Raw genomic sequence first — 13,577 nt, forward strand, 5'->3', positions numbered from 1 at the left:
TACCTGAATTTACCTTGTACTGGTTTTTGGTTTTGTTTTTGTTTTTTTGCATCAAACTCATGCCACTCATTTGCAGAATAGAGCTCTTCCTTTTCTCTTTTGGCCAGCCTCCTTTTTAATCTCTCTTGACTACTCTGTAACCAGCTGCTTATATTGAATCCTCACTTTGGTGTATTTATCAAAACTTCGTTAAGTAGGAAAATCTGGAGTTTCACAAATGATTCAAACTCATTTAGGAGATAAAAGTAACACAAAGAGGAGTGGGCTGCAATTGTTTGAAAGTTGAAAATGCTTGTATGTTAAACATATATAAGGACAAATGATAAATGAAGCCCCTCTAATTCTAATTTTTTTATATTTCAAAGAATTTTTCCAGGGGTCAGCAAACTTTTTTTCTGTGAAAGCCAAATAGTAAATATTTTAGGCAACTGCTCAACTCAGCCATTGTAGCCTGAAAGCAGCCATAGACAATATGTAAACAAATGAGCATGGCAGTGTTCGGTAAAACTTTGTTTATGGACACTCCCACTTGACTTTCTTATGATTTCCACATATAATGAAATATTCTTTTGATTTTTCATTCAACCATTTAAAAATGTAAGAACAGTTTCTAGTTCATGGACTGTATAGGAACAGACAACAGGCTGAATTTGGCTCACAGACGGTTTTGCCTTCGACCCCTATATTATGCACAGAATTGGAAAAGGGAAGCAAAGATGACTTCACACTTCACAAGCTTATTTTAAATATATAAAATAACACACTTTCAATGTGTAGCAAGTCCTATATGCTTTAATTATACAAATAATTTTTAAAATACTATGTAATGGATACCCAGTACCCAAAAATGGAACTCCAATAAAATATAAATCTTAAAAGAATTTATTTAATACAGTGAATAATGCATTTTTTCTTAGTTGCTGAGTTTTTGTTTTTCTATTTCTTTGGAATAGAGATGGGCTTTGGAGAGGAATGATGGGTTAGTTCTATTAGCATGCCCCAATTAAAAGCCCAGTGATCTTTCTCCTCTTGGCAGACTTCCCTAAGAGTCAGCCTAGTCATTAAGCCTCATTTTATTTGTATTAGTGTTTTTCCTGTCATAGTCATTCGATAAATGGTTGATGTGCAGAGGTTATTGGTTTTGATAGTGCTTCATTCTTTGTGAAAAGTGTGTTTTTAAATGAGCATTATCTTGGGTATTTCCTGTGCACCCCTGTCCTACTTGCTTATTCAAAGCTTTAAGTATGGATGCTTATTGTTAGATCAAATAGAGGTCACTAGAAAACCAAAGGTGGTAAATCACTTTTCTCTTTACAGCCATAAGGCCTATTTGACACTTTGGCAGCTATCAGAGCATTTCACACTTCATTGGAAAGTCATAAAAACCATTCACAGGTCAAACTGAAGAGTTTTATTTAATTATATTGTGTTTTTTAGCACCTGGAGTTTTAAAACTCAAAAGAATACAGAAATTGTAGTCCCAGCTCAGCAACTGAGTAACTGCCTATCTGAGCCTCAGTTTTCTAATATTTAATCAAGAAAATTGTGATCTCATTTCTACCTCCAAATGTTTCTTTGCTAAGGGCTATATTAATTATTTGGGCAGTAAATGTTAAAGGCATTGAAGAGAAAGACCATTTTAATTTTACTTATCCTGGAAGAATTCATGGGTAGTAGTATAATTTGAGTGGGTAAGATATTAGTATTTGGAGGATACTTAAAAGTGTGCCCCTCGGACCTGTAGCATCAGCTATTACTGGGAGCTTGTTATAAATACAAAATCTTGGCCCCACCAGGTCTCCACATTTCCAAATCAGAATCTCTCGGGGTAAACTCCCAAGAATATTTTAAGCAAGTTCTGCTGGTTATTTGTTTACATGTCAGAGTTTGAGAAGCACTGTTCCAGGTCTCAGACATATGCAGATTAAAGCATTTTGCAGAAGAATGATAAGACAGATGACTTAAAATAAAGATAGAGGCCATACCAAGTAGAAAATACTAAATGCCAAGGCCAAGAATTTGAGATTTCTAGAAAGTTGAGCCACTGAAAATTTTTGATCAGAGAAGTGCTATTATGAAAGCAAATATGGTTAAGATTAGCCTAATGGTTGTTGTGTAGAATAGATTTGAATGGGATACTTGTAAAGCAGTGTTTCTTGATGCCTTGCCACACAGTGGTCCTCAGACTGGCACTGGCGTTATTTGGAAACCTGTTGGAAATGCAGAATCTTAGGCCTCACTCCAGACCAAATAAATCTGAAATCTGTAGTTTAACCAGATACCAAGGTGACTCGTATTCACATTAAGGTTTCAGAAGTCCTGGCATAGAGGATAGTCAGTGAGACACCTATAGTGGAATCATAACGCTTCTTGTAAAAAAGTGCATATATCTTATCCCCATCCCACCCCACCCCATTTCCCCCTAATATGACTATCAGGCTACCCAGATGATTCTTAAACAGTTTGAAAGCCTTTGTGCTGGAACAGTAGTTGTAAACATGGCTGCATGCAAAAAAATCCCATAGTGTAGACCCTATCTCTGATCAATAAAATTGTAATTTCTGAGGTGGGGGTGTAGACACTAGTATTTGAACTTCTCCAGATGGTTCCAGTGGGCAGCCAAGGTTGAAAACCAGTGTACTAAAGAGAGTGATAGGAGCTAAATTACTGCACTAATTCTGGTATGAACTGAAAAAAAGCCTGGATTTGTGTGGTCGTATTAGAAATGAAAGAATGAGGCAGATGCAAGGGACATTGTGAAGACCTGGTAGCATTTGGTGACTTGGTCAATTGATACAAGAAAGTGTGGGAGACTAAGGGTTAAATATGATGGAAGCTTTAGGGGCACCTGCCTGATTCTTGATCTCAGGATTGGGAGTTCAAGTCCCACATTGGGCCTAGAGCTTACTTAAAAAAGTAAAATCTGTGCCTTAAAAAAAAGATGGAGACTTTAAAATGTTAATGTTAAGCTCTCTTTGAATGATTTGATTTTCCACATTTTCTATAACAATCTGTTATCATACTTATAATTAGAGTAAAGCAAATTATTTTTAAGTAGAATGAGTATGGTTTTGAGCCTGGGTTGCTTTGAAGCCTGCTATCAATTAACAGACATTAAAAAAGTAAGATGAGGTAAAGGAATTTGTTCAAATACCGAATTGAGTTTTCATTTAGAAGGATGGATATTGAGGTCCTGGATTAGCTACATGAAATGGTATTCAGGTTATTGAAAATTAGGACTAGTTGTTTGGGAGTAAAGAATATAGATTTAGAATTAAGTGTCATCTGCATAGAGTCAAAAACTAAAAACAAGGTATAGATGAGTAGCCTAAGGAAAAGACTTTAACTTATAGACAAAATTACAGAGTTAAAGTCACAGCATCAATTTGGAGAATACCTGTATTTAAAGGGAGTGAAAAAAAGAGGTGGCCTATGAAGCAAAAAGAAAAAGCAGAGAAAAGAACTGAGATAACACTGTCAAGGGTGCCAAGAGAATTTCAAGGGTAGAAGATAATCAGTCATGTGACATGCCGCAAAGAGGTAAAGCTATTAGAAAACCAAGAATGGCTGTTGAATTTGAGAGTACTTACGATTTTCAGAAATACTGTTTTAGTGAAATGATCAGGGTAAAAGTCATTGCTGGGAGTAATTGAGTCATTTGCTGGGGAAGTGGAGAGACAGTGGGTGTCAGTCACTAATTTGAGAAATGTGGCCGGGAAAGAAAGGAACACATTGGGAGAGTAACTAGATGGATAACAAAATTAAGATAAAGAACGCCTGTACCAGGAGCCAATAAAAAGTTGTAGAGGGAAGATAGAGGGGTAATGGACTGCTCAAGGTCATACAGGAAATAGAGATGATGAAATGGTAATTTTCAACCAGAACAGACTTTAACAATTACCTTTTTTTAAACATCTTTTCTCAAGATTGTATAAACCTCATTTTACCCATGGATTTGTGTATACTGAGACTTAAGTCAATTGACTTGTCCTGAGTTACCAGCCACTTAGATTATGGGTCAAAGGGTTGGGGAGGGATTTGTCTTGAATGCTAGGGGCTGCCCTACCCCTCTCCCTTTGAGGTTATAAACAGAAAGGAAGGCAAAATAGATGAACAGAGGTGTTGACATAGTAATAATCAGATGTTTCTTTTAAGGTAGAACATTTCAAGTACTACCAAGTGTATAAAATAGACTAAAAATCACGTTTGAATAAAGTATTCAGTCCTCCTTGCTTTGAGAGTAAGGAAGGTGATTAAAAACTACCTGTTCAAAAAAAATAAATAAAAAATAATAATTAAAAAAAAAACAAAAACTACCTGTTCAGAACCCCAAGTAACTCCCTTACTGTATAAAAGCAGAACATCTGACTTTTTGCAGCATCGATTTCATGGATATCCCTACCTAAAACATCTTTCACTTATTGGTGTTCCCAACCTGATGCCCCAAATGTCAGCAAGCTGAAATAACTTTTTAAAAAAAATTTTTTAATGTTTGTTTATTTTTGAGAGAAAGGGCGCATGCGCATGAGTGGGGGAGGGGCTCAGAGAGAAGGAGACACAGAATCTGAAGCAGGCTCCAGCTCTGAGCTGTCAGCACAGAGCCTAACGTGGGGCTTGAACTCACAAAACCGCAAGATCATGACCTGAGTTGAAGTCGGACGCTTAACCAACTGGGCCACCCAGGCACCCCAAGCTGTAATACTGTTTAAGTACTGCTCCAGTGTCAAGCAGTACTGCTGTTAACTAGCTTCTATACCAAAGGTACATACATGCTGACTTAACTTGCCAAAACAAATGGCTACAAAAATGGACCCTACAATTTATCACCGATTACGAATTTCTCTACAGGTGCCAATTGCAGCAATGAGATATAGTTCTTTGTAGTCCCCTTGCCTCCACTCCAGTCATTTGGGGACCCCTTTTGAAGATAGATTACCAATGAAGGCAAGAAATCTTATCCAAGTTCTAAATATGTTCAGCAGTGATTCTCAACGATGGCTTCTCACACATTCCCTCTTCACACACCCATTTTTTTAATTAAAAAAAATTTTTTTAATATTGATTTATTTTGAGAGAGACAGTGCAAGCAGGTGAGGGGCAGAGAGAGGGAGACACAGAATCCAAAGCAGGCTCCAGGTTCTGAGCTGTCAGCACAGAGCCTGACCAGGACTTAAACCCAAGAACCTTGACATCGTGACCTGAGCCGAAGTTGGACGCTTAACTAACTGAGCCACCCAGGTGCCACCCCCCTCCCCATTTTTTTTTAACCCCAAGGAATGCACTCTACACTCCAGTATATCCTCTTAAGAAGGTTCCCCACAGCAGTATTCTGGAATGGCGTAACCTCTTAAATTTTGTTGTCTTTGCTTTTGTTAAGGACTGGGGCATTAAGTTAAAGATGATTTATCTTATTGGCTAATATTTAAATCTCTTCTGTGGTAATATCTGTTGTGAAAGTAAATCACATACATCATGGCTTTGAAAGCTTTCCCAGTGTTCATTTTAGAAATCATTTTCCGACTACTCTGAATATAAAAACAGAAAATAAAGTCGGCCCTCTTAGTGCAATAGCAATCAGAAGCAAATAGTTAATTGTTAGGATTGGGTACCCTGTGAAGCAGAAAGGCTAAAAAATAGTAATAGACTGTACTATAGGTATGATAAGTCTCTGGACTTACTATAAGTCCCCAGTATTGAGTATATTATAAAATGTAAATACATCCATTTCCACAGACACATAGGTGATAGTCTAGGGTCACTGCTTATCAGACTTTTATGTGCTTAAGAATCTTTTGGACATCAGAATCAGATTCTGATTCAGAGGACTGGAGTGGAAGGGATTTGGGTAGTTAAGGCTGAGATTCAGCATTTCTAACAAACTCCCAGTTGATACTTTGACTAGGAAGGTTCTAGGTGCTAAATAGCAGGCTCTAGAAGGTGGCTACAGCAGTGACTGCTTAGAGATATGCTTAACAATTTTTTTTGAAGGGCCAGATGTAAAGAGTAAATACTTTAAGCTTTGTGGCCATAAGCTGTATTCTTCCTGATTTATTTCTATGCTTGTTTTTAACAATTAAAAACAATTTTTTTAAACCATTTTAGCTCTGAGGTATACCTTCAGCCTAGAGCAAGAAACTGAAGGTCATATCCATTGGGCTTGTCAAGTTAGCCCATAGCTTTCAGGCCCGGCATTGATATAAGTCCTTTGTGTTCTCAGGCCTCTTGGGATGGCTATAGAGGAATCATAAGGATTCCAGTTCCAAAAGCAATAAAGAAACTTTATAGGAAGATCTGAATGTTTGTTGTAGGGAGAGAAGGTAAAATTATATGGAAGAAAATGGGAAGAAGCTACCTTTTTTATGAAATGCCATAAAAACTAAACACTATTCACTTTTAGATCATAAGTAAGATCTAGGTAGAACTTGATGGTGGACCCAGGATGTATTTGACTTCTTTTAATTTATGTGATCAGCCTGTTCTGTGTGTCTGTACAATATCCAATTATGGTTATAAGAAATTGGTCAAACTTTTGTCTGAATCCCAGTTCTCTTGCTTGCCAGGTGGGTAACTTTGGTCAAGTTACCTAACTTTTCTGAGACATTATAATATCCCTGGGGTTGTTAATATTAAATAAGAATGTGTACTTGAATTACTTAACATCAGGCTTGGAACTTAGAAGACAATAAATGGTGGCCGTTACTATGTTATTATGATCATGACTGAATTCTATAAAAGAATCAGCTCCATGACTAATTGTCAGGCTGTCCTTTAGGGTAGATTGCGTCCTAGATTATGGTCCTCATTGCATAATGTCCTTCCTAACGTTTCTGTAGACATAATGGGGAAATTTGAACCTATAGCCTCTAGTAACAACATATTTAACTTCTGCAAAACTGTCAGAAACCTCAATAGTAATAAATAAGCCACTATTACATGTATTTTTTTATGTGTATTTATTTATTTATTTATTTATTTATTTTTAACGTTTATTTATTTTTGAGACAGAGAGAGACAGAGCATGAACAGGGGAGGGGCAGAGAGAGAGGGAGACACAGAATCTGATACAGGCTCCAGGCTCTGAGCGGTCAGCACAGAGCCCGACGCGGGGCTCGAACCATGAGATCATGACCTGAGCCGAAGTTGGACGCTTAACCGACCGAGCCACCCAGGTGCCCCAATGTGTATTTATTTTTGAGAGAGAGCAAGCTAGGGAGGGGCAGAGAGAGGGAGCAGAGGATCTGAAAACAGGTTCTGCGCTGACAACAGTGAGTCTGATGTAGGGCTCAGACTCACAAACTGTGAGATCATGACCTGAGCCAAAGTTGGATACTCAACTGACTGAGCCACCCAGGTGCCCTTTTCCATGTATTTTTAAGGTGAGATTTCTTGGAATGAAATCCTACCTTTAAAAATTGAAAGATTGTAGGGGTACCTGGGTGGCTCAGTTGGTTGAGCGTCTGACTTTGGCTCAGGTCATGATCTCACAGCTTGTGGGTTCGGGCCCCGTTCTGGGCTCTGTGCTGACGGCTCAGAGCCTGGAGCTGCTTTGGATTCTGTGTCTCCCCTCTCTCTGCCTCACCCCTGCTCGCACTGTCTCTCTTAAAAATAATAAAATAATAAAATATTTTTTAAAAATTGAAAGATTGTTTGGGTCTCCTGGGTGGCTTAGTCAGTTAAGTGTCTTACTCTTGGTTTCAGTTCAGGTCATGATTTCATGGTTTATGGGTTCGAGCCCTGCATCAAGCTCTTACGCTGACAGCAGAGCCTGCTTTGGATTTTCTGCCTGCTTCAGATTCTGTCTCCCTCTCTCTTGCTCGCTCTCTCTCTCTCTCTCTCTGCCCCTTCCCCACCCAGTCTCTGTCTCCTCCCTTTCTCTCTTTCTCTCACACACACAAATGTAAACATTTTTTTTAAATGCTAATAAACAAGAATTACCATTTTAAAATCAGAAGTCACTGGTATTGGGACACCTGGGTGGCTCAGTGGGTTGAGTGTCCAACTTCAGCTCAGGTAATGAGCTCGTGGTCTGTGAGTTTGAGCCCCACATCGGGCTCTGTGCTGACAGCCTGGAGCCTGCTTCTGATTCTGCGTCTCTCTCTCTCTCTCTCTCTCTCTCTCTCTCTCTCTGCCCCTCCCCTGCTCGCACTGTTTCTCTATCAAAAATAACTAAACATTAAAAATATTTTTTTAAAAAGTCACTGGTATCTAAATTTTTATTGTTATTTCAAGTACATACTGTTGTATTTTTGTTACACTTCATTATATTGTTAATTTTTTCAAATACGTAGCATGAAGTAACCTGTTTAAATCTGTGGTTGCAAGTTTTTGAAAAAATCTTTTTTAGCTTTTAGTAAAACACGGAGGAGACTTGTTTGCTGAGAATGAGAATAAAGATACTCCTTGTGATTGTGCTGAAAAGCAGCACCACAAAGATTTGGCCCTCAATCTGGAATCACAAATGGTATTCTCACGAGATCCTGAAGCTGAAGAAATAGAAGCTGAATATGCTGCGTTAGACAAACGAGAGGTAAGGTGTTTTTTTTTTTTTTAAATAAATGATATGGATTTTATATTAAATTTTATTTTTTACTTTAAAATCCAGTTTGTGTGGTCTTCTCTGCAATATGCTTAACACCATTTCATCTGTATAGCCATAAGTAGGGGCACCTGGGTGGCTCAGTTGGTTGAGTGTCTGACTTCGGCTCAGGTCATAATCTTGTGGTCTGTGGGTTCGAGCCCCATGTTGGGCTCTGTGCTGACAGCTCAGAGCCTGGAGCCTGCTTTGCATTCTGTATCTCCCTCTCTCTTTGCCCCTCCCCCGCTCATGCTCTGTCTCTCTCTCCCTGTCAAAAATAAATAAACATTAAAAAAAAAATTTTCTATAGCCATAAGTATAAAAATACATCTAGAAAACCTGGAGGTGGTAACTGTCCTCTAAAATATGTATATATGTTTACTTATATTTAAGTAGAGATGCTAATGTGTAATATGAACTCCTAACCATTTCTACTGTTCTAAAACTGCAGTCCTCCTGTTCCTCAGTCCTTCCTGTCTTCTAGGTTGCTCTTATCAACAAACATGCTTTGCTAACTTTTATCTTAAAAACAAAACAAAACAAAAACAGCAAAACGGTCACTCCATTGACCACTTTTTTCCCTCTCCCCCTTCAGTTGTAGCCCCATATCTCTGAGCCTCTTGCAGCGTGACTTTCCTCCTTTCTATTTTGTTGGAAGTGCATTTGTCATGGATATCAAGAGTTGCCATTTTGCCAAATCCAGTGGGTACTGTTCTCTCCCACTCTTACTTGAATTCCTCTGCAGCACTTGACACAATTGACCACTCCCTTCTTAGTGAAGCATTCTTCCCTTAGCTTCAGGGACATTGTTCTTTGGTTTTCCTTTAAGTCTTTCTTGTTTCAATAAACATTACCTCCCTCCACTGAATTGCTTAAACATAAATGGGCAAGCGTTTCAGTTCCTCATTTGTCCTTATATCCAAACAATCTGAGAATGTTGTCAATTTTACCTCCAAGAGTATAACCTAGATCCATTTACTCCTCCTAGTCTCTACTCCTACCTCCCCAGGCCCTCTCCACCCGAACCTCTCATCTGAGGTACTGTAACAGTTTCCTAACTGACCTCCTTCCTACTGTTTTGGTCCCCCTAGAATCCATTTTGTACACATAAGCTGGAAAGACATTTTAAAACTTAAATTAGATTATATAAATCTCTTAAATTACTTAGTGACTTTTCATTGTACTTGCAATAAAATCCAAACTATTCTCTCAGACATAAAACCTTATGGTCTCACTACTACCTATCCCAACATCATCTCAAACCTTTCTTCCCAGCATATTTTGCTCTAATTATAATACCTAGACTACAGTAAGGTTTTTGCATTTGCTCTTTTCTATATCAGAAATCTTCTCCCAGTTTTTCTTTTGGCTGGCTCAGTAGTTCTTCAGAGAGGCAATCTTGGACTATTCTTTCCCAAATAGGTCCCTCTCCTTCCATTATTCTTTACCATAACACCCTACTTTTTATAACACTCATCACATGCTGTAATGATTTTGTTTATGTATTTATTCTTTTTTTTCCCCTTCTTTCCTATTAGATTGTCAACTCCATGAGGGCCAGAATCATAACTGCCTTATTCAACAGAGTATTTTCAGTGTCTGACACACTGCTTATACAGTGAACATCCATAGATGGTATTTCTTAAGTATTTTGAGCTTCAGTATTCCAGATTACCAAAGGAACTGAGTTTCTTGGAATTACGAAATTTATATTTTTTTACCCTTTGTGTCTCTTAAATTAGGTTATTTTATCGGAATGCTTTTTCAGGTTAAGTCACACATAGAAAGAGAGGCCAATGTCCTAAACACTTTCACATGGTAGTTAAATTCACACAGTAAGCGTGAGTAACTGTTATGCCCCCCTTCTTTTTTTAAATGAGGAAGATAAACCAGAAAATAGTTGAATAACCTACCAGGATCAAAGTGAGCTAAACCGATTCTTTGGACTTCAAGCCGAAGCATCTCTATTTGCTATACTGTCTGTCTTTTCATAATCTATCATCTTGAGTCATACATACATATATACATACTATTACTGTAATAATTAATGTAATTTAGTCAGAAGAAAATATTTAAACAGTAATATTCTAAAAATGTGATTAAACTGAAAAACATTTATGACTATATTTAGGCTTTTTATCAAAGATACTATCTTAACTTATAATTAAATCAGAAAAATAATAGTATTCATTATCAATGGACTTAAGATCTAAATGAATTTAATGTAACTATAATAAACTATTAAGTTAACAAAAAGTTACATAACAGTTTGATACTCATTATATAGAAAAGACTAGTATATATTGAGATTGAAGTATGCCAAAATGCTAATTATGGTATGGATAAGTTTTTTTACTATTATTATTTTTCTATTTTCATGCATTTCTTAAAATTTATAATGAGTATTTATTGCTAAAAAATGTAAAAAATTTCCTCCTTCCTGACTCTACCCCACAGTGGTAACAATTTCTTGTGTGTATGTCTTGTTTAAGAAACATACATATGATATAAACAAACGTATAACATAGAATTTTTATTGCAAAAGGAAGGTCATTGAGTTCTGCTACAATATTTTTTTTCTGTAAAAATTTTTTTTTAATTTAAGTATAGTTGGCACATAGTGTTACATTCGTTTCAGTTGTACAAAATTCAACAAGTTCATATGGTATGCAGTGGTCACCACAAATATATAGCTACCATATATCACCATACAATGCTATTACAATACCATTAATTTTATTCCCTAATAAATTAATGTGTACCTTTTATTCCCATGACTTATTTATTCCATAATTGGAAGCCCGTTTCTCACACTCCCCTTTACCCATTTTGCCCACCCCTTCACCATCCCTCCCTCTAGCAACCATTAGTTCTCTGTACGTATGTGTCTGTTTCTGCTTTTTTTTTTTTATTCATTCGTTTTTCTTAGATTCCATGTTTAAGTAAAATCATATATTTGTTTGTCTCTATCTGACTTATTTCACTTAGCCATAATACCCTGTATGTCCATCCAGTTGTTGCACATGTCAAGATCTCATCCTTTTTGTACAGCTTAGTGATATTCCATCAGGTATGTGTGTATACACCACATCTTTACCCATTCATCTATCAGTGGATGCTTAGATTGCTTCCATATCTTGACTATTGTAAATAATGCTGTAATAAACATAGGGGTGCATATATCTTTTCAAATTAGTGTTTTTGAGTTCTTTAGTAGTGGAACTACTCGGTAATACAGTATTTCTATTTTTAATTTTTTGAGGAACATCCATGCTATTTTCCACAGTAGCTATACCAATTTACATTCCCACAAACAGTTGCATGAGAGTTTCTTTTTCTCCACATCCTCCACAACTCTAAAATATTTTTTCAACTTAGCAATATATCGTGACCATCTTTCCTAAATCAGAATATGATCTACACATTTTAACCGCTTACCTATTGATGAATATTTAAATAATTTAGATATTATTGATATTAAAAACAGGCTAAAGTGAATATTTATCTATTTATTTCGTATATATTTTTATCTAGTTGTGTCATTATTGTGGTTTGAAACATGGATCTGAAGCCATGCTGACTGGATTCATATTTTAGTCCTATGAGTGACATACTATGTGGCCTTAAGTAGTTATTCCTCTGCTTCAGTTTCTTCTTCCTTAAAATGGAGATAATAATGGTCCCTACTTCATAGAATTGTAGTGATGCTTAAATGAGTTAATACATGTAAATACTTAGAACAGTGCCTGAATCATTATATGTTTTATCTAAATGTATGCTGTTATAATCATGGTCATCATATATCATTGTTACTGCATTTATATACATATTTTAAAAGTATATTCCCTATAAATTTGTAGAAATTGGTTTGATGGATCATGAGATGTACATATTTTATAGTTTAATAGATGTTGTTAGACTGTCCTAAAAGATTATATCAGTTTATTTTCTTCTAGTAGCATGTTAGAGAATTCTTTTCCACATATTTCTGCTAGCATTACATATTATCAGTGTTTTTATTTTTGCTAGTTTAGACAAATGGTACCTGTTTGAATTTTTTTACTTGACTATTCTGTAAATTGATTGTTCATTTGAGTTTTTTTCTTTGGATGGTTTGTGTGTTCTTAATGCTTTCCAAGAAAAGTTTGTGTATTTTTCTGTTTTCACTTAGGATATTCAGAGATGTAAATTTTTCTTACTCCGTGGCTTCTGAATTTGTTTAATGTTAATATTGTAATCATATGCCCCAGTTTTTTTTTAGTTTTCTAGTTTTGTTTTTAATCCTTATTAGGATCGTTTTGTCTGATATTTTATAATGTTTAAAAACAATACGTTCACAAACAAATACCTATACACAAATGTTTATAGCAGCACTATTCACAATAACCAAACGTTGAAGACCAAATCTCTATCAACAGATGAATGGATAAATCGTGAGGTATACATACATATACAATGGAATATTAGTCACAAAAAGGAAAGAAGTACTAATACATTCTACAATATGGATCAATCTCAGAAACATCATGCTATGTGAAAGGAGGCAGACACAAAAGGTCACATATTAAATAGCTCCACTTATATGAAATATACAGAATAGGTAAATCCATAGAGACAGAAAGCACACTAGTGTTTGCCAGGGCCGAAGAGGGGGAAGGACTAGGGAGTGACTACTTTAATGGGTATGAGGTTTTCTTTTGGGGTGATGAGAATTTTGGGAATTAGATGTATGTGGTAGTTGTACAACATTATTGAATGTATTAAGGCCACTGAAATATACATTTTAAAATTGTTAACTTTAAGTAATGTGTGTTTCATAACAATTTTAAAAATAAAACCAGGATGCTTTGGTGGTTCAGTCGGTTAAGTGTCCAAGTCTTGGTTTCAGCTCAGGTCATCTTCTCACAGCTAGTGAGATCAAGCCCTGCATGATCAAACCCCACATCAGGCTCCATGCTGACAGCGAGGAGCCTGCTTGGGATTCTCTCTCTTCCTCTCTCTC

General features: G+C 36.4%; 1 protein-coding gene across 3 annotated transcripts in view; it reads left to right on the top strand.

The window, feature by feature from the left end:
* The window catches only part of ANKIB1 (ankyrin repeat and IBR domain containing 1), a 139,807-nt gene that overhangs the window by 62,138 nt on the left and 64,092 nt on the right, over positions 1-13,577 (top strand). For all 3 annotated transcript variants that reach the window (XM_042917582.1, XM_042917581.1, XM_042917583.1), the window contains one exon: positions 8,345-8,527. In XM_042917582.1, coding sequence (XP_042773516.1) covers positions 8,345-8,527 — 183 coding nt within the window. The remainder of the gene's footprint in view (positions 1-8,344; positions 8,528-13,577) is intronic.

Source organism: Panthera leo, chromosome A2 (genome assembly GCF_018350215.1).
Source record: "Panthera leo isolate Ple1 chromosome A2, P.leo_Ple1_pat1.1, whole genome shotgun sequence".
Lineage (NCBI taxonomy): Eukaryota > Metazoa > Chordata > Mammalia > Carnivora > Felidae > Panthera > Panthera leo.